Here is a 22284-nt window from a genome sequence, read left to right as displayed (position 1 = left end):
CATGATATATTCGTCACCATTGGTCTATTTTCACATGTGCTACTTGTCATATCTCTTACTTGCTAATTTCTCTACGTGTTTAATTGAAGTTCTTGTTTCCTTTATTCCTTATTCATTATTTAACCGTTGAACTCCTTACTTGAAGTTGCCAATCTTGGAATATTTTGTTGTTGAAATTGGTATTGAGTTATAAAGATCGTGATTCACATTGAGGCAAAGTGTTAAGTTATGAAATACTATTATGTTGAGTTATTCACTTCCGGTTGTTATTGTCGAGACTTTGTGTACATTGTGGTTGAGCCGTGGACTCCTTATTGTGCAAATACTGTTATTTTTGATTTGTTTGGCAAGTTGAGATATTGGGCACTTGCGATGCGATTTGTGATACGTTGTAATATTGATACGCATGCGGTGGTATAAGATTTTGGGGTTAAAATGCATGCGGTGAAATAAGGTGAGCTTGATACGCGTGGCTACTAGGGAAACTACTAGATGCCATGCGGTGTGATAAGGTGGACTAAAACGCGGAATACTATTTCGGGAAAAAATGATTTTCAAAACTAAATGCAAGGCTCCCGCGGTGATATAAGGAAAGACTGTGAATTATTCTTGAGACTACGAGGCGGTACCTCGGTAGTGACTCTTGTTGGCACTTCTCTATTGCTGCACTTGTCTTTAGCTGCTTTGTTTCCTTAGCACATCATTTCTTGTTTTCTCCATATTGCATCAATTTCATTAGTTCCGTGTAGCTAAACTTGACATGCTATTGTTGTTTCAATTTCATTACTATCATTTCTATACTGCCATACAATTGTACAATTTCTTTTCCTATTTATTCCAGTAAGGGCTTGACCTGACCTAGCCACTACTCTACCGAGGTTAGGCTTGGCACTTACTGGGTATCATTATGGTGTACTCATGCTATGCTTCTGCATATATTTTTCTGCAGATCCAGGTACCTCCTACCAGTCCCGGCATCAGTGAGCTGAGTTTATATTTGGAGACTTCAAGGTACACCTGCCGACGTCCGTAGGCCTCGGAGTCACCTTATATCTATTTCTATATTTTCCTTCTTTTATTAGATACACTTGTACAGGGATGACTATGATACCGTTGTAGAGCTTGTGACTTGATATCACTAGATTTTGGGGAAATTGTATATGTTGAGCAGTGGAGTTTATTTTATATAGATGTTGAGTATTTGAGGGTTTATTTATTATTTCAGTTATTTCTGCGTAAATGTTAGGCTTACCTAGTCTTAGAAACTAGGTGTCATCACGACATCCTACGGAGAAAAATTGAAGTTGTGACAAGTTGGTACCAGAGCTCTAGGTTCATAGGTGTTATGAGTCACAAGCAAGTTTGGTCTGAATTACACCTGAGCCCCCCGGGACCTCAACCAAACATACCAACAAGTCCTAAAATATCATACGAACACGCTCGAAGCGTCAAATCACGTCAAACAACACTAGAGCCACGAATCGCGCATCGATTCAAGCCAAATGAACTTCTAACTTCTATATTCGATGCTGAAACCTATCAAATCAACTCTGATTGACCTCAAATTTTGCACACAAGTCATAAATAACACAACGGACCTATTCCAACATCCGAAATCGGGAACCGACCTCGATATCAATAAAGTCAACTCCCAATCAAACTTTCCAACCTTGCAAACCTTCAACCTTCTAACTTTTGTCAATTCACACCGAAACGACCAACGGACCTCTAAATCAATATCTGGACACGCTTCTAAGTCTAAAATCACCATACGGAGCTATTGAAATCGTCAAAACTCCATTCCGGAGTCGTCTACACAAAATCAAACTACAGTCAACTCTTACAAATTAAACCTCCAACTTAGGGACGATGTGTCATATTTTACTCCGAAACTCACCTGAAATCAAAACCAAATACCCCGACAAGTCACATAATCATAATATAGCATCGAGGAGGCAATAAATAGGGAATGAGGGCTAAAATATTCAAAACGATCGAGCGGGTCATTATAGTAGACAGTTAACGACAAGTCTCTGTGAGTTCAATACTCTTTATTATCACTTTATTACGTGTTGACCACGAATATTTATGTGTGCATTGGGGAGCAACAGAATCTATTTTGAAATTTGAAAATAACTAAAGAAAGAGACACAAATCATATTTGACAGCCAATCATTTATTCCATGTGGGGAGTGAAAAGGAATTTTCAAGCATTGTACGAGGTCCACCATTTTACTACTCTTTTATCTCTCCGTTCAATTTATGTGAACCTATTTTTTTTAGTCCGTTCCAAAAAAAATAACCCCTTTCTAAATTTGAAAATAATTTCGCTTAAACTTTTAATTCTACCCTTAATGAAAAGTTTTTATAACCACACAAATACTCTGGACCCCTTTCTGATTTGTTTAGGACCACAAATTCTAATTTTTTTTATTTTTTCTTAAACTTCGTGCTCAGTCAAACAGATTCACATAAATTGAAACAGATGGAATATATACTCTACAGCTCAATACTGCCTGTAGTCAGAACATGCAGCGTTTGCTGTCCTTACACGTGGCCATGATCAACGGCTGAAATCGGCTCTTGGTCCTTAACAAACTTGGAACAAAGAGAATGACAGAGTGGCTACCGATTGGAGATACCTTTAATTAAAATTCAAAAAAGGTGACAGTCAAGGATTCCCTCTCATCTCTGACTCCTTTAAATACTACCTTTTAGGACAGCGTTGGCACAACATTCTAGTTCTAGTAGAAGGATTTAAAGGGTCTCAAAGTGTGCTGCATGGTCTCTGCTCTGTTTCAAGAAAAAGGAAGAAAAAAGAAGGTGAAAATGGAGGTCTTAAGAGTCTCTTTAATGATAGTTTTGGCTTTTCTTCTAGCATTGGCTATTCCTTCTATCAATGCTCAAGTCCCTGAGCCAGCCCCTGCCCCTTCAAACGACGGTTTGTGACTTTGTTCTCTCTCTCTCTCCTCCTTCCAGTCCCCCTCCCCCCCTTCCCCTTCCGACTTCGCAACTGTCACAAGAGAAGAGTTGTATTCAATTTTTAGATAAATGACAAAGTTTTACGAATCTGACATATGTGCTTATCAATGAGTTGTTTTAACAGTTTGAAATTGAGCATATCTATTTACTATTGCAGGAGTTGCAATTGATCAAGGAATAGCCTATGTGCTTATGCTGGTTGCTTTGGCAATTACCTACATGATTCACTGAGCACTTTATTGTACCCATGTCCTTTTTTTTGGGTCTTTTTTTTCTTCTGATAGTTGATTGGTATTGTAGATTTCATATTTATTCTGTTCGACAAATCAATCCTCGTGTATTCTTTCTAAGGCAGAAATTCTTCATTTGTTTACTTCACGATTAAATTGCATAAATCCTATAATTTTACTTCTCCTTTCTAGTACGCACCGGGTCCAATGCCTTGAGACTTTACATTCCCCAGAGACTCCTGTCCCGCCAATCGGCCATTCATAACCTATCTTTACCACTTGGGGACAGGGACTGGGGAGGAGAACATCTCCAAAAATAATTCTGACATATTGCTGAAGAAACAAAGAAACAATTGTCATACCATTTACGCTTTATTCGAGAACTCAAGAATTGAGAAATTACAAATGCGCCATTCAAGTATCTTGATTACACTCACCATAAGCTACCGGACCTAGCAAAATGGACTTGGAACCTTCACACAAGCAAAGGATAGAAGCAGAGTTACCTACAAAGCCAGGGGCGGAGCTAGCTTTTCGGCTACGGGTTCAACTGAACCCAATAGCTTTGATCCAAACCTGAATTTGTAGTAAGAAATTCATTGAAATATAAAAATTATTAATTTAGATCTCAGTAGATTAGAAAGACTAGTATTTCGAACCCATAAACTTTAAATTCTGGCTCCGCCTCTGACAAAGCTACTTCTTTCCCTGAAGGACTAAAGATGGTCTCTTGATTCAGAAGAAAGGGAGGGTTTGACAACAAGCATGTGACTTATTCTCATAGTTGTAAAATCCAAACTGCTTATTTTTCACCCCTATGCAGAATAGCATGCAAGTCCATTCACTACATTGCTAATAATCTAACATGACTCGTTTAATCACTCACAAGACACCCTACAACTAAATCTCATTTTTTCGGACCATAAATCAAGAGCTCATTTCAGTTCCGATGCTACAAGGAAACATCAAAAGATAAGAATGAAATATACTTTGGCATGAACTAATAAGAATATGATAAACTTCTGCACAGATCAAAACCAGACGTCGTGAAGTTAGTCCAAAATCAATTGCCATTCTGACCTAAACTACCAAGGCGTACAGCATGAGCAGGGAAAGATCAAGGCATATCAAGGTTTTAGCTCAAGATTTTGTAAGCAATGACTGGATAAAAAAGAACGACAAACTACCGACATGCACCAGCCATTCAATCACCAATTTGCAGAAGCAGACAAAACATTTCATATAATCATCCTTCTGAGATGGTACAAGATTACAAAGGAGATTCTTAATTTTGTTTAAGAAAAAAGGGACGTAGTGAACATAAGATTCACTTAAGCATGAACCATAAATTCTGATGTTCATGGAATTCATCATTTTCTGCAACACAATTATGTACATAGTCCTACTAACCGACATAGATCTCTCGCATGTGAAAGCAATTGCAGTAGTCTCTCGCATGTGAAAGCAATTGCAGTAGTCTCTCGCATGTGAAAGCAATTGCAGTAGTCTCTCGCATGTGAAAGTAATTGCAGTAGTCTCATGCATGCGTACAACCAGTCTATATATGTAAGCTACCCGTGATAATATCTGCAGAAGAAAAATATCATCATAAACCAACAAATGATTGCAGACAAGCACTTTCCTCCAAGTTATTGCAAACAAATGAGTGTAAATCTAGATACACTACATGCAATTGCAACTGAGGACCTCAATCATTCAAATCCAAGAAGGCTCGGGCAATTGCATGTCTTAGGTGAAATCTTTCAAAGACAGGTGCTCTCATTTCACCAATAAGTTACCAGTTGAAAATCATACTGACTAATATTCAGATGGACTGGTAGGACAGCTTACCGGTTAAAACAAAAGAGGGACTAGCTCAAAGAGCCATCTCTGCTTGCAAAGCAGCAAGTTCATCTTCCTCAGCTGTACGCCTCTGAGGAATGGGCCGAGCAGGTTGCCTCCCCGCAGGAACATGGATTGGTGCATCAGGGGCAGTAGTTGCTGGTTGAAGGAGCTGCTCTTCCAATTCAGCACCTTCCAACTCTTCAAGTTCAGCCTCCAATTCATCCTGCAACAGCAGAAATAGCAGAAATGCATAAGCATTTTACGTTGACAAAGTACTCTAGCATAGAATATAGACTGTCCAACAAAGAATGCCATAGAGCTCATAGGGAAGCATAATCAAGTGATAGATCGGGAACCTCATCAAAATCAGCTGCTGCACCAATTGGAGTAGCCAAAGCCTCCTGTATTTGTTTCATATTCTCAGTCTGTTCATTTATTTCATCCATTGTCTTGTCCACATCATCAATATTCCTGCCAATACAATGCAATCTTTAATCAGAGAAAGGAGAAAAGAACCATACCAATAACCCAAATATACTCCAGACATCATATGAATAAAGAATAGGATAAAAACAAATGATAAAAACAAATAGGATACATGTGCTTTAGTAATTTGAGGATATAACTAAATAGAGCAACTTTGTTACTTACGTTGCTTTCTGCATTGCTTTCATTGCGGATGCTCCAGTTCTCAAAGCATCAACAGTTTCAGTTGTAGCTTTTGCACCTTCTAGCATTATCATCTAGAAATTGAAAGTTTGACAAGTGAATAGGTGTATGACCAATATTTCATGGAACACTAAACAAAGGTTACTAATTAACAAGCAAACCTGATCATGGATGCGAAGCTGGAAATTGCCAAGCTGCTCAATTTGTTGTTCATAGAGCCTCTTCCTCTTCAAACATTGTATTGCCGCTGCATCATAAATGACAATTACTCATGTAGGCCAGCAGCAAGAATCACGTAAATTCTCTTCAGTTGAGAAAAGAAGGTAAGAAATATCAAGAGATAACAGATCTAGAGAACTTCCTATGCTCTTTAAACTGTGTTATCACATACTAGATAATTCAAAGGGGGCAAACAAAGTGATATGCAACTAAAAGAGCAAGTATGTAGAGCCATTCAGGTGCAGCATCCAGTCACGAAGTGCAACAAGTATCTACAAAGCCAGTGACTAACAAACTAACCCATTATACCTATCTAAATATGAAGCAAGATATAACGGAGCAATAAGAGTATTATCTAATACAAAGTCCACATGACATAAGCAAAACAGGATCTAGAAAATTAAAATTTCCATGAAAGCACAAAAGATTCATCCATACCTCTTTTGTTCTTTGCTCTTGTAAAATCTTTGGCCTTCTCAACCTCTGCAGAAGCCTTCTTCTGAAGCACTTTCTCCTTCTTCTCAAGCATCTCCAGAGTCTGGACAAATGAAAAACAAAAAAATTCAAAATATATGCACCTGCTTGCAATGGACAAATCATCCACAAAGCAGGAAAAACAATCCATTTGACCTGTATAAAATTTTACAATTGTGTGTAAACAAACAGGGTAAATAATGCTCCCTAACAAGCACAGAGTTCAACCACCACTTTTCTCCGTATCACCTATGACTACCTAACAGAGCAATTCTCATTGGTAATAGAGATCCAATCCTATAATGCTATCCAAATAAAATAAATTACCTAATAAATAAAACAGCGCATGTAATATGCCCAACGAATGTGGAACGAAATTGTCAACCTAATGGGAATTCCTCCTGAGGCACCAACAGTAAAAAGAACAAGGACTGCAATTTCGCAAGAGAGCAGCACATAACTACATTCCCCAACGTCCTAATGAGAAGAATGACGAGAAGCAAATGTATTGAAAAATGAAACCAGTAAAAAGGAAGATCATCCTTGATAGGCTACCTCTTAGATATACATCCTCATGACACACTAATGACAATCCTCGTACCTAGTTAAATGTCAGGCGACAATTTGAAAGATAGTAAGATATGCCCCTCTAAATGGCCATCAACCATCGATTTTGAAGATAGCTTTACAATCAAGCAATCAATATGCCTTAGTACACCAAATTCAGGATCGGTTAAATCAGTCCTCTCTTTAAAAATATAGGTGGTATCCGAATCAGGGTGCACAGCTCGCTTAATCCATCAGGTAGCCACAAACACAGTTTCTCTTTCTCAAGGTAATCATGCTAGATGGCCTAATACCAATTACCAAGTGTTATAGGCAAGTCAAACACGGGATTTCCAAGTTGTATGTCTCAACCACTAGGACATCCCCTTGGAGACTTAGCTATACAATTCCTCTATATCCATTCCGCTATGTGCAGGTCAATTCGATTCCAATGCTAAATAATTCGTATTCTAAGCAAGTTAGGGTTATCTATAAATCTCACATTTATCCCTACACTGAAAACTAGTTTAATCCCAACTAGTCAGTATCACCTACACGCAGAGGCGGAGCTAGGATATTTAGTTTAGGGGTTCTAGACAACAATTATTTTTGTTCCCTGGGTTCTTGATAAATTATTTATACATATTAAATGAATTTTTTTAACACAAATACAATGTTTGCCCAAAGCTAGTCGGTGTACTTTATGCAAATAAATGAAGTCAGCTGTATAAGACTTAAAAGAGTTTAGCAGTATCAATAAATTCACAGCCGAACCCTAGGAATTTTTCCTGGGATCAATTATTCCATTGATCTGCGTTCAAACAAAAGCAACTGACATTCTTTTTCCACTATTGATTTCAATAGTTACAGTTAATATAATTAATGGGCAAATAGCGATTATTATACCTCGTTTAATTTGTCAAGAGTCGCAAGAGCATTAGTTTCCTGCTTGGGTTTCCCAAATATCTTCGAAAACATCTTTGCTTATACAACAGACAACGGTGAAACCTGCTTTATTCTGCAATTAAAACACCAAGAAGTAATTGATATTTATAATTAAAAGCTCTGAGAAAGAATGAATTCCTGACCTGAAATGAAATAACAAGATGATGATGCCTACGTCGCAGTACCTGTTAATTAGAAGTTGGGATTAGAGTAGACGGTTGATCAATGATCAACTCGAAGGTATATGATTCTAGAGGAAATTTGATTCAACTCGAGATTATCATGATTGAATTTGGTTGTAAGGCAATGAATTTATGGGAAGTATCAAGGAAGGGGAGAGGAAAGAGAAGAAGACGATTTGGAAGGTAACGGGTCGACCCGGTTAGGTTGGGATTGGTTTTCGGGAGTAGGGGTGGGGGGTTATGGCTTTTCTTAAGCGTGTTGAGTGAATTTGGAAATGGTAGTCGGAACCCACACGGCAAGCATTTGTGGAGTGTCCTCCAAAAGGAGTTGGATGAATTCAAAGTGGGAAGCACCAAAGTTAAAAATCAATTTACAAATTTAACCACATATATACGGTAAAAATCGGGCCTATCCGATTTTGCTGTTTGATCGAGGCAAGAGAGTTGCATCGATGTAACCTCGTAATAAATCAGACCTGAGTTCGAAGATAAGACATCGAGCCTAGAGATCGAAGTGTACGTTGAGACCAAAACCAACAACAATCGAGACCAAGTATGACCAATTTTGAGGGAAGCATAATAACAGAATTGCGAGATATCAGTAACCGGTCGAAGATCACGACGTGAATCTCGGGACGAATATTCGTGATTGGTCGAGGATCATGGCGTGAATCTCGGAACGGACCAAATCAAAAGCGGTTAACTAGCTGTTTATACGATTTCCTTCTAAAATTAGAGACATGCCATAATTAGGTTTCCTCTACTATATAAAGAGATGTTCCAATTATTTGTAAGGTATCATGATCCACTGAAAAATAATACATATACGCTGCTTTCTTTGTCTTACTTACTGTTCATCACTGCTTGTTCCATCCTCTACTGTTCTTATTAACTAACCTCGAGACTATCTCGAATCAAGGTCGAGGCATTGTTTGTAGACCGGTTTGATTTATTTTACTGTCCAATTTATCTATTTAATTCGTTGTTTATCAATTGGCACTAGTTTAAATCACATATCCTTAAAACCACAATATAAGTTTAATTGTTACTCAATTTTAAGGGTAAACAGTTTGGCACCCACCGTGGGGCTAAGGATAATAGTGATTGTTGAATACTGATTTTGGTAAAACGCACTATTTTACGCTTGTTCTTGTCAAGTATCTTTGCTTTCAGGTTAAAATATGTCAAACTCACAAAACGCATCCACATACGGTGACAATGGCCTCGGATTCCACGGTGAAAACGAAAATGTGATTGCTCCAGGGGTCGAGGTGCCATAGGCTATTTTCGGGGGAGCATCGGTTGCCAACCCAGTCGATGTCAGTTCGCACGTTGCTCTAAATGCGGACCTAGGCGCAGATCTCGAGGGGAGCGTACACAAAGAAGGCCGATCTAGTAACCAAGGAACACAGGGTAGAGGAGACGAAGGAGTCAGTCTCCAAGTGATATTCGAGATACTTCAGGCTCAGCAAGTCACTATTGCTTAGTTACAAAATCAACATAGAGCTCTGAATAGGGTCGAGCCGGAAATTACTCATCGTACCGAGCCACTACCGGAAAGGTCGAATGGTAACGAATCGGGGAATGATCCTACGGTAATGAAAATGCTCGAGGAACTCACCAAAAGAATTGAATTGGGAGAGAAGAGAATCGAAGCCAACGATAAAAAAAATGGAGACATACAACTCTCGAGTTGACCAAATACCGGGGGCACCGCCAATCTTGAAAGGGGTGGATTCGAAGAAGTTTGTACAAAAGCTGTTTCCTCTAAGTGCGTCTCAGAAGCCTATTCCAAAGAAGTTTCGTATGCCAGACATACCCAAATATAATGGGACCACCGATCCCAACGAGCATGTTACTTCGTATACATGCACCATCAAGGGTAACGATTTAGAAGATGATGAAATCGAATCTGTGCTGTTGAAAAAATTCTGAGAGACCCTTTCGAATGGAGCAATGATTTGGTATCACAACCTGCCACCAAATTCTATCGGCTCGTTTGCCATGTTAGCAGATTCTTTCGTAAAGGCACATGTCGGGGCCATAAAGGTCCAAGGAGGAAATAAGACCTTTTCAAAGTAAGACAACGGGATAATGAAATGTTGAGGGAGTTCGTATCCCGATTTCAAATGGAACGCATGGAGTTGTCACCGGTCACAGATGATTGGGCCGTTCAAGCTTTCACCCAAGGGTTGAACGAGCGGAGTTCGATAGCATCACGACAATTGAAACAAAATTTGATCGAGTATCCAGTTGTAACTTGGGCAGATATGCATAATCGATATCAATCGAAGATCAGGGTCGAGGACGACCAATTAGGAACCCCTTCCAGTTCAGTACATACTAACAGGTCGGCAGTTAAAAACCAGAGGGGCGTCGACAGGGATCCAAGATCGAACAGATACCAATATCAACCATATACCGCAGATCGAAGGAACAATGATTCAGGACGCAATTCCGCCCGGAGCGATCGAAGAAGTGATCGAGGATAGAATTCTCGGGGACTTATGAGCAAAAGTGGTTTTGACAAGTATGCCGATCCCATAAAGGCTCCTCGGTTATCGGAATATAACTTTAGCATCGATACATCGGGCATTGTATCGGCAATCAGAAGGATCAAAGATACTAGGTGGCCCAGACCCATACAAACCGATCCTTCCCAAAGAAATCCAAATTTGATGTGCAAGTATCATGGCACGCATGGTCACAAGACCGAGGATTGCAGGCAATTAAGGGAGAAAGTAGCCCGTCTATTTAATGAGGGCCATCTTCGAGAGTTCCTCAACGATCGAGCCAAGAATCATTTCAGAGAAAGGGACGCCAATAGGAAAAATTAACAGGAGAAACCCCAACATATTATTCATATGATCGTCGGTGGGGTCGACACCCCACAGGGACCCATATTCAAACGCACTAAGGTATCAATCACTAGGGGAAATCGAACCCAAGATTATGTGCCTGAAGGCACTTTATCATTCAACGACGAAGAAGTAGAAGGCATTTCTCAGCCCCACAACGACGCTCTGGTAATTTCTATCTTGTTAAATAAAGTTCAAGTTAAGCGTGTTTTAGTGGATCGAGGTAGCTCGGCGAATATCATCCGATTGAGGATCGTGGAGCAGCTCGGCCTACAAAATCAAATCGTGCCAGCAGCTCGGGTCTTAAACGGCTTCAATATGGCTAGTGAAACACCTAAAGGGGAGATTATTCTACTGGTGAACGTGGCTGAAACCATTCAAGATACCAAGTTCCACGTAATTGAGGGCGACATGAGGTACAATGTCCTACTCGGAAGGCCTTGGATCCACAATATGAGGGCAGTCCCTTTGACTCTCCACCAAATGATGAAATTTCTGACGTCGGCCGGTGTAAACCAGTATACGGGGAGCAACATGCTGTAAAGGAAATGTTTGCAGCCGATGAGGTAACGCCAGTATCGACACTATCAACCTTAGAAAGGTCGAGCATCAAAAGTAAACAGGAAGTCAAATAGCAATCACAGCCACCAGCCTCGACCGAATCAGGGAAGCTGGAGATAGAAGAAGAAGAGGAGGATTTTCTGACCCCTCGAACTTTTATTGTTCCCGAAGATTCTGACGCCACCAAATCAACGGTCGAAGAGCTGGAACAGGTTATATTGATCAAGTACCTACCTGAGCGAAAGATATACCTGGGAATGGGATTAAACCCCGAACTCAGGAAAAAGCTTATTCAATTTCTTATTGATAACATAGATTATTTTTCTTGGTCCCATTTAGACATGACAGGGATCCCACTGGAGATAACGATGCATCGACTAAGCATGGACCCTAGGTTCAAACTGGTGAAGCAAAAGAGAAGACCCCAGACCGAGGTAAAGCACGCATTCATAACGGATGAGGTAACTAAACTTCTCAAAATAGGGTCCATTCGAGAGGTGAAATATCTCGAATGATTAGCCAATGTAGTTGTAGTCCCTAAAAAAGGGAACAAACTTAGAATGTGTGTAGATTATAAGGATTTAAACAAGGCGTGCCCCAAAGATTATTTCCCACTTCCTAACATCGATCGCATGATCGATGCCACAGCCGGCCACTAGATCCTTACTTTTCTCAATGCTTATTCCGGGTACAATCAAATCCAAATGAACCCGGAGGATCGAGAAAAGACTTCATTTATCACCAAGTATGGAACATATTGTTATAATGTAATTCACGTCGGGCTAAAACATGTAGGAGCTACTTACCAACGCCTAGTAAATAAAATGTTCGAAGAACAAATAGGTAAATCAATGGAAGTTTATATTGATGACATGCTAGTTAAGTCCCTGCGTGCAGAGGACTATTTGGCTCATTTGCAGGAAACGTTCGAGATTGTAAGGAAATACAACATGAAGCTCAACCCCGAGAAATGTGCTTTCGGGGTCGGTTCGGGCAAGTTCCTTAGCTTCATGGTATCGAATCGGGGTATCGAGTTCAACCGCGATAAAATCAAGGTCATCGAAGACATCACCGTCGTGAACAGTTAAAAAGCCGTGCAGAGGCTGACTGGACGGATAGCTGCCTTAGGCCGATTCATTTCGAGGTCATCGGATCGAAGTCACAGATTTTTCTCTCTGCTCAAAAAGAAGAACGATTTCGCCTGGACCCCGGAATTCCAATAGGCATTAGAGGAATTGAAGTGGTGCTTATCGAGCCCACCACTACTTCACACTCCAAAGACAGATGAAAAACTTTTCTTGTACTTGGCAGTATCGGAAATCGTGGTAAGTGGTGTCCTAGTTCGGGAAGAGCAAGGTATGCAATTTCCCGTTTATTATGTAAGTCGAACCTTAGGAGAAGTAGAAACTAGATATCCACATTTGGAGAAATTGGCACTTGCACTGATAAGCGCCTCTAGAAAGTTAAGACCATACTTTCAATGCTACCCTATATGCGTATTAACCACTTACCCACTTCGTAATATTTTGCATAAACCCGAACTATCGAGCCGATTGGCCAAATGGGTCGTCGAACTCAGTGGGTACAATATGGAATATCAACCTCGGACGGCCATCGAGTCTCAAATTTTAGCGGACTTCGTGGCCGATTTCACGCCAACCCTCGTATCCGAAGTTAAAAAGGAACTCTTGTTAAAATCGGGTACATCATCGGGGGTATGGACCCTTTTCACAGATGGTGCTTCGAATATGAAGGGTGTTTACCCTCAAAATTGAGTAATAATTAAACTTATATTGTGGTTTTAAGGATATGTGATTTAAACCAGTACCAATTAATAAACAACGAATTAAATAGATAAATTGGACAGTAAAATAAATCAAATCGGTCTGCAAACAATGCCTCGACCTTGATTCGAGATAGTCTCGAGGTTAGTTAATAAGAACAGCAGATGATGGAACAAGTAGTGATGAATAGTAAGTAAGACAAAGAAAGCAGCGTATATGTATATTTTTTCAGTGGATCATGATGCCTTACAAATGATCGGAACTCCTCTTTATATAGTAGAGGAAACCTAATTATGGTATGTCTCTAATGTTAGAAGGAAATCATATAAACATCTAGTTAACCGCTTCTGATTTGCTCCATTCCGAGATTCACGCCATGATCCTCGACCAATCACGGATATCTGTCCCGAGATTCAAGCCGTGATCTTCGACTGGTTACTGATATCTCGCCATTCCGTTATTATGCTTCCCTCGAAGTCGGTCATACTTGGTCTCGATTGTTGTTGGTCTCGGTCTCAACGTGCACTTCGATCTCTAGGCTCGATGTCTTATCTTCGAGCTCGGGTCTGATTTATTACGAGACTACCCCCGATGCAACTCCCTTGTATCGATCAAATAGCAAAATCAGGTAGGCTCGATTTTGACCGTATACAGATAGTCCCCTCATTTCTTGGGAGTGTAACGAGAAAAAATGAACTGAGCCTTTGATCTAATACCCCGACCAATTATGGCGTCAACATCGTGACGTAAGCGACAGAAGCGATTGAAGCGTCGTGTATGCACAGTCCCTAAGGTCATTAATTAACGCAGTTGATGGTCGGCCACCAGTGCTTTCAAATCATCAAAGTGGCTATTATAAATAGACCGCCTTCATAATCTTCTCAAACTTTATCTTCAAACTTTCTTCTATTCTTCAAAAGCTCTTTTATTCTCTTCAGGTTCATCACTTTGCCGGTTTTACGTTTGCCAATCTCTTATTAAAACACAAATTCCGTCTTCTTCTTCCTTAAACCTCATATAGCAATGGCGAAAACATCAAAGACCATTCCTCAAGAAGAAAAGGCCTCCTCATCGCGGCCGACCGGTGACAAGACACCGGTGGAGCCACGTATCGAAGAGTGCATCCCCGGGCCATGTGAACTTACTTCCAACTTTAAAGTCGAAAAACACTCTTTGGCTCATGGCCGATGCGAGAGCATGCTAGATACATCTGTTCGATATCCAAGGCAATCTCGAGTAGGTGAAAAAAGACTGCCACTAGGAGAATAAAGAGGTGGTGATTCCTACCCCCGAGGAGGACATCACCACTCATGTGAAAGGGTTCTTAAGTGTGTATACTTACCCTTCACACTGGGTTTCGCCGATCCTGTCATAATCGACTTCTGCCGCCAATGCCGGGTAACCCTAGTCTAGATCTACCCCTCTTTTTGGCGCATTGTCATTTTGCTCAGATTCTTCTCGAGCAAGATCGAGGGTATGTCTTTCACCCTCAATCATCTTATTAGTCTATACAGCCCCGTCTTTATCGGGGTGGACTGATAAGGCTTCAGCGCCGGGCCACGAAGGTGCTATTCTAGAGCATAGACGAGGACAAGGACCGAGGGTGGATGGTCCGATTTGTCCGAGTCAGGACCTCAGACTTAATCCCTGTCGAGAAGATGCCATTACCCGAAGAATGGAACATGAAGCATAAGTAGAACCTCACCGATAACGTTTGAATACTTGTTATGTTTCCTTTACCTCTTCTCATCTATATTCTTCTTTATGGTGTAGCTTCCCCCTGGTTCCCTCGTGCAGTCCCAGACCTTGTAGGTTGGGTTCAACAACTAGTTTTAACCTCTTCGTATGCTGAGGACTCGTGGCGCGATTTGGCCAAGGGTCGATGGGAGGCCAAAGATCATGGTAAGTTCCCATGTCCGTGTTTTATGCTTTCCTATGAAATACTTCTTTTTAATTTGATTTCTTCTCATACAGGTCTTGGAGATAATGTCGTCATGAGGCCGCCTCCCCTCGGGGAAGGGGAGGCCCCGAAGCCGACCAAAGACAAGAAAAGGAGAAGGGCCTCAACTCCAGATACCTCAAGGCCCAAGAAAAGCAGGGCTCAAAAATCAAAGACTGATCCCTCCGTTCTGTCTGCCGATGTAGTCCAAACGCTACGAGATGAAGACGAGGAGGGAGAAGATGCTGACTGCCTGCTGGTGGCTCAGAATAGGGAAAGCATCGAAGCTTCGAGAACTGCTGAGCCGGTGACTGTCAAGGAGGTTCAGCCGTAGATCGAGGTGATCTCGGGGGAAGGTCCGAGCAAAGTCCCCGAGTCATCGGGTGTTGATAATGCCTCCTGCCGTGATGAGCAGCCGATGGATGTGCCCGAAGGGTCTAGTTTTGAGGCACTTCAAAGAGAAGATAATGCCCCGAGTGACTCGCTCGGGGCAATTAATATCGATGATTGGCCGCCCAGTCCCACATTCTCCGAGGGGCAGTTTCGGGATGCCCGGTCCATGGGGACCCTCGAAGTGGGGACGGCCCCCGAAGGGGATGATATATTTCAAGGTTGCTTCGCGAGGGTCGATGATGTTTCTGACCTTGACGCATCACTCATTTTTGATGAGGCTCAGCGGCTTTTGAACCAAGTGAGTTTTAGCCCATGCTACCATGCTTGCGTTTGTTCTTATTTCTCTAAGTCTGGTTTCCTTTCTTTCTCTACAGGCTACAACGCTCCATCTAGAAGCGTCTTCTAAGTACCAAGCTGAGCTGCCCCGATGTGAGGCTGATCTCAAAAAGCTTACGAAGGAGAGAAACTCCCTCAAACTCCTCTATGTGCAAAAAGAAGAGGAGATCGTGAGCATTTGGGCCGAACTGACAAAAGCTCATCGAGATCAGACCGAGCTCATCGAACGGGTAATGTAAATTTTTGGGAGCTTGTTATGTATTGACTTGATATTGGCAACTAACACTTTGATCCTGCAGGTTCAGCAGAAGGCCGAATTGGTTGAGTAGCTTCGTGAGGAGGCCAAGATGAAAGAGGCAGATACTTTGGGGGTGGAAGCAAAACATGGACCGTCTCGCCTCGGAGAAAGAAATGGTTCGGGCCCAACTGTCTTCGGTTGAGCGTCAACTCCAAAGTGTGAAGGATGAGAACTTGGCCCGAGCGCAGAAGGTTGAAGAGATCGAGACTCGATTGGCCGTTGAGCTTGTAAGGGCCACACCCGAGGCAGAGGTGCTCGTGGTCTCCTACCGAGCTGATGCCGAAGCCACTATAACTCGAGCAAAGGAAATTTCTGATGCTGCTAAGGTTAGATTGTCCCGTATTGTCGAGCATGCTAGGCGCCAGTCTCAAAGAGAGACTCTTGAGGAGGTACATGCTCGTGGCTTCGACCTCACGACTGATATCGAGAATAAACCATTAGGTTTTTAGTTAAGCGAGGGCGAGTCCCCAAGCTTAATAACATGTTCGGGATTTTGATTTCGGATGGCTTGATCGAAGCCGTAAATGTACTGCTTTTATAGTCGAGTTCGAGTAAGTTTTGAACTCACAGTAACCGACCCCTTAAGGTTTTTATATCAAATAATGATGAATCCTCGAGCTATATTTTATTTGAGCCCGGAATAATGGAACCCTTAGGTCCGAATTGAGTGAGAACAAAATCTTGAACTCTAAGTGTATTGGCCGTTAGGCTCTTTAGATTAGGCCGATATGGCCTCTAAAAGATGGCTATTGTTTCCCCTTTTCGGCCTAGAAGTCTTAGTAAAATAAAAATTTCTTTATGCCTTAACACGTATTCTTTACCCATTTAGTTTTTTGAGGGTTCGATGTCGATTGAAACCCCTTTGCTTTTCGTGCATTAGCACATTTATGTTAAGATAATTTGATACCTCTTAAGGTTTTTCGAGGGCTGATTTTATCGAAGCCTTATTGATTACATGCCGAGGGTAGCCTTTTTTGAACGGTTTTTCAAAGAATTCGAAGGCCTATTTTTATTGCGGAATTCGGACGTCTCCGAACCCCTTTAATTTGGCTGTAGCCTTTGGGTATGCCTCTTGGGCTTATTTCCCAATAATACTTCGAACTTGTTCGAAGTGTTAGTCCCTGAGAATGATGGCCTTGGCCTGTAGATCGAGGGGTGCCTCTTTGAGGTCTTATAAATTTTAGTTTAGATTACTCGAATATGTCGATCGTCGACGGCATTCCCCGAGTGTACGAGGTATATTTGCACTTGGCCCTTGAGCCATTTCTCCCAAAATCATTAGTATGTAGCTTGTATAGTAGAAAATTTTCTTTGAGACACAAGATGTTTGATATAAAAAGAATACTTCTTTTTATAATTTATACATGCGTACATGTTTTGCCATCGGGGCTCGACTAATCTATACGAACACGGTTCATTCGACTGTTTGGCCCATTATAAAGTTTCTCTATCGAGTCATGTTGATACCTAATATTTTTCTCATATTTTTAAAAAATGTATATATACTTTCAAAATAGCATATTTGCATCATCATTTAGTTTACAAACTCATACAAGCAATTTTTCATAATTTTTAGAAGATTTAAATTAATTTCTTGCTGCATTTTATTACATAAATATCCAATAATTACCCTTAAAATTATTTTTATGATGATTTAATCATCCAAATTTATTATTTACACCAACATGTATGTTTTATAATATTCTACTTCATTTTTCTATAATTGCATTTGTATTTTTAGGCTAATTGCACGTTTTTGCAATAATAGCCTATATTCATGTATAATTACATTACTTGTGCCAAAATAACTTTTTATATTAATGTTAAGTTATTATTTTCCATCATTTTAGTGCACAAATAATATTTTTTATTATTTATTAATTACTTTTATAAATTATTTTGTTTGATAAATATTGGGTATTTAAACAACAACCCATTTTAAAACCAATTTCAGACCAAATAAATGGCCCAAACCCCTCAAACATCAAGCCCAAATACCCCAGCCCAAACCAAATGACCCACTAATCCAAAACTCGGTCGGTGCCCCATCTCCATGACCCGCCCTTTCCAACTTTTAATCTTGGCCATTGATCTCTCAAGATCAACGACTCTTATTCACCCTTCCTTTTTAATTAACCCAACCCCCAAACCCTAACCTATTATCCCCTAACCCACCACCCTCACACTCTCTCAACCTCCCCCTCTCTCTCTGAAGAACCCTAAACCCCCCCCCCCCAAAAAAAAAAATCTTTCTCCTATCCCATGGAAGCCTAGCGAAGCCTCCTATTTCCTCTAAGAGAGGGGTCATTTCTATATCACCAAAGCGGAAGACAGCTCTTTTCTCATTCCAATACATAGTGGCGGCCTCAATCAATGCGTTATTTGGCCGAATGTCCAATAAGGAAGGTAAATTTCTGAGGACCCTTTTCACATGATTCTTGTCACTAGGTGAGAGGTTGTTCCACCAATCAAGCAGCAAAGGTGGGATATTTTGAACCATGCCGAACCTGGGAACTTCGTGCCTCATTTTCTGCAAAACAAATAGAGTTAGCCCTTACCCCCTCCGGGTCTGACTATTTACACATTAATGATCAACATATCGGCATGTTTTCTCCAAGTAATGCACATAATGTGATGGTGTCCATTGAGATTATGGAAATCTCGTCGGACTTTGGACAAGGCTTATCTTAGTGGATTATCACGTGGACAACGTTCTAACCCATACTAGGTTTGATATGATGCATGCACCGTTAATATTGGAGTGAGGTTTCTAGAAGGGTCTAGACCGGTACCCTCAAGTGGATAACTTAAGAGGGAAAGGCACGGAACCGTCGACTGCACCACTGATCGACTAGTTTTACTGCAAATAAGCCTTTCCAAATTAAAAAGGGTAATTTTGGGAAGAGCGCGGACACTCATCAAGTGCCGTTATGGTATTAGTTGGGCATGAGTGGAATATGATGTGGAACATGCTTTATGAAAAGATAATAACACATTGCCAAGTATTTACATGATAAATATGTGAAAGCAATAAACGCAGTATTAAGATAAAACATAAAGGACATAAAAAGAAAGACAAAAGAAGAAGTTAGTTCGTGGAACATAGGGAATATAATCAAGTGAGAAAGGGAGTAAGGGTAGGAGAGACATGATATAGATAATAAATAGCAGTTAGAGCAACTAAGGGCGGATATGGAAAGGGATGTGCATGTTATAACAAATTTAAGTACATAAAGATGGAGAAGGGAAGGGTCGTACATGTTATAACGATTTTAGACAAGTAAATGTGATCGGGAAAGGGATATGCGTGTTATAGCAAATCTAACAAATAAATATGGAATAGGAATGTGTGTTTATAACAGAGAAAACTAATCCACATAAGCCAAGTTCATTATGGTAAGAGCCTAAGTGTATTTCCCCAGTAGAGTTACCATGCTGTCGCGCCCCTTTTCTCACAAAATCGGGTTTCGACATGTGACAACTCTTTTAAGGAAGTATTAAAAGAGGAGAGTCGCCACCTAATAGTTTAATGTGCGTTAGGGCACCTATTTGCATATGACTCGGGTTAAACTAGTTTGTATCACTAAAGATCGGGTAAGGGCTCGAAATTACCTCGAAGAGAAGGTGTTAGGCACTCTTCGATGTCCACAACTGTGGGTCCCGGCCAAACTTGAATTATATGAATTAGTCAGATAAATGAAGACAGAGAAAAACAAGAAATTTGGGAAATTTATTAAAAGACTTTGAGTAAATACGAACACTTAATTCAAAGATAAACAAGAATAAGATTGGGGGGGGGGGGGATCCTAAGTTTTTTAGCCTAAAGGATCACCCCGTGCAACATAAATAATACTTCGTAACTCCCTCAAGATGGGGTATTACTCGTATTATTCAGCGGGCACAGACTATCATCTCCTTCTACCCGATTACTATCTTTAAGTTATTACCTAAAGCGCACTAGTTGATTCTAAATCGTGCCTTATGCGTGCACTACCCGTCCCATACCTATGGTCCAGGAGGCATTTGGACCTCTATTTTGGGTGGTTCTAGACTTGACTTAGGCTTCTCAGAAAATGTTAAAACTAGGCGACAATTCAAAACAGATAGGACTGCAATTAAATACAATTAAAGGCTCAAGTTAGCCTCCGCGATTAGACAACAAAGGCACGCAGACAGATTTCTATGTAGGGTATTAGGCAGTTTCAGAATTGAGGAAGATTGAAGTCGTTAAGCCCTATAGACATGGATTCTAGATGATCTAATTCAGATATGCAGGCTATTTTAGACCTATGATTTCTAAATTACCAGTTGTGAATACCTGCTGCTGTTAAGCCCTCTCTTGATACCATGTCGGCCATGTATACTTCTACCCATCATGGTTGGTAGATGATATAGCGGGAGATGTCAAGCCAGGGATTAATTTGAAAAATAGGGTTATAGATGACGCTGCTGAAGCACAAGTCAAGTATAGGATGTTGCGCAAGAGGTTTTTCGAGTCTGAAGCTAGACATTTGGAACAACACAAAGTGGATATGGAAGCCATCAATTAATGGAAAGAAATTGCCACTAAATCAACAGAAAGATTGGAATATTTGGAGCAAGGGTTAATGGAACTTGAGGGGAAGATGAGGAAGAGGCTCTCAGATTGTCAGAATACGGAAAGCAGTGAGGGAAGGCACCTAGCAAGGGCTTACCTACTATTGGACATGAGCGACTTGGGGAACTTGATTGATGGATCCAAGAAGGCCAAGCATGGAGAAGGTCCCTCCGAGGCCAAATAGATTAGGAAATGATGTTCTTTACTGCTTTTTAGCTTAGTTTTAGATTTCGAATGTAATAGGGCAAATGCCATTAATGACTTTCTTATTATTGTTGTTTTAGTAAGAATTTGATCCATTTTCGCATTAATGAAATGACACAATTATTGGCATCAATTTTCTCCAAGTCTATGTGTCGCTTAGGCCTACCTCGGGAACAACGAGGTCCCCCAAATTAGGACGTGAATTTATTTACTGATTTTGTAACACATATTCAATATTGCAAGCATTCTTTCAATATCCCTTACTGACTTGGTTACCTTTTTGTTTTTCTTTTCTTTGTTTATTCCCATTCCCCAAAGGTTGGTTTGTGTATACTAGCATCATCTATATATCATACTAGATCTAGAGGTCCTCCACCTCCTCCTCCACTAAGTGATCCTAAAGGCAAAAGCAAAGGGAAAGAAAAAATCAACGATTTAAGCGGTATTAGAAAGGACAATCCAGAAAACGTTGAAACCTCGGACGGTCGGAATACTCTAACACAGAACGAATTGGTCCTATGTCTGGAACAAAAAATATTAGAACTACAAGGGGAACTTGACAGGTCCGGAACTTGGAAAACCTTTCCCTCACCCTAAACGTCCCTGACATCAACCAAGAAAACACAAATCCCAAAACCCGACACCTCCCCAAAACACGCAGAATCAAAACCCACCACCGAATCCTCCTGCACCACATCAATACGCCACACTATCTCAGAACCACAACCCTCCACCGATATCTACTCCCCAACAACACCATCACCACCCAACTCAATACCCATAAACAACCACATACCACACCCCTCAGAATGCACCAAAGCGTACTCCTGACCCGCAAAACTCAACCGATGACCACCATTACGCCCAGATTCCTAGAATCCACCAAAGCAATCCCATATATGTAGAAACCTTACCCCATACCCCACAACAAACCCTATACATACCTGAATCCACCGAGAAGGACCTGTTCGTCAAGAATATGGCAGAGGAACTCAAGAAACTTACTGGCAGGGTTCAAAGTGTCGAACGGGGCAAAGGCATTGAGGGTTTGAATTATGAAGATTTGTGTATTCAGCCGGATGTAGAACTGCCAGAGGGTTACAAACCTCATAAGTTCGAAATGTTCGACGGAACTGGTGATCCGAAGATGCATTTGAGAACATATTATGACAAGCTTGTAGGAGTTGGCAGGGATGAAAGAATCCCCATGAAGCTGTTCATG

At 40.9% G+C, this 22284-nt stretch overlaps 1 protein-coding gene and 1 long non-coding RNA gene across 3 annotated transcripts; one reads left to right on the top strand and one right to left on the bottom strand.

The window, feature by feature from the left end:
- Positions 1–2730: 2730 nt before the first annotated feature.
- On the top strand, positions 2731–3360 carry LOC104089891 (uncharacterized). Its single transcript, XR_684822.4, has 2 exons — positions 2731–2941; positions 3140–3360. It is a non-coding gene; the product is annotated as an uncharacterized lncRNA (long non-coding RNA).
- Positions 3361–4427: 1067 nt separating this feature from the next.
- LOC104089892 (vacuolar protein sorting-associated protein 32 homolog 2) lies at positions 4428–8385 on the bottom strand. Of its 2 annotated transcripts, none has more exons than XM_009594901.4 (8): positions 8096–8385; positions 7872–7983; positions 6384–6483; positions 5888–5973; positions 5709–5800; positions 5414–5528; positions 5064–5280; positions 4428–4799 (listed from the first exon to the last, which is right to left on the bottom strand). In XM_009594901.4, the coding sequence occupies exons 2-7, from the start codon at positions 7941–7943 to the stop codon at positions 5089–5091; spliced, it is 657 nt and encodes a 218-aa protein (XP_009593196.1). In that variant the 5' UTR covers positions 7944–7983; positions 8096–8385; the 3' UTR covers positions 4428–4799; positions 5064–5088. The 2 variants fall into 2 exon arrangements, with proteins under 2 accessions (XP_009593196.1, XP_009593197.1); XM_009594902.4 differs by having other exon boundaries at positions 8054–8353.
- Between the last annotated feature and the right edge of the window lie 13899 nt (positions 8386–22284).

This window comes from Nicotiana tomentosiformis, chromosome 5 (genome assembly GCF_000390325.3).
Source record: "Nicotiana tomentosiformis chromosome 5, ASM39032v3, whole genome shotgun sequence".
Taxonomy (NCBI): domain Eukaryota; kingdom Viridiplantae; phylum Streptophyta; class Magnoliopsida; order Solanales; family Solanaceae; genus Nicotiana; species Nicotiana tomentosiformis.
This window is presented reverse-complemented; position numbering and strand designations above follow the sequence as displayed.

Bases quoted from the DNA above. Each gene is read 5' to 3' on its own strand.
- LOC104089892 (XM_009594901.4), bottom strand. From the start codon at position 7,943: ATGTTTTCGAAGATATTTGGGAAACCCAAGCAGGAAACTAATGCTCTT. The intron at 5,801-5,887 runs GTTTGCTTGTTA...TTCAATTTCTAG, and splicing joins AGCTTCGCATCCATGATCAG to ATGATAATGCTAGAAGGTGC. The intron at 5,529-5,708 runs GTAAGTAACAAA...TTGTATTGGCAG, and splicing joins AAAGCAATGCAGAAAGCAAC to GAATATTGATGATGTGGACA.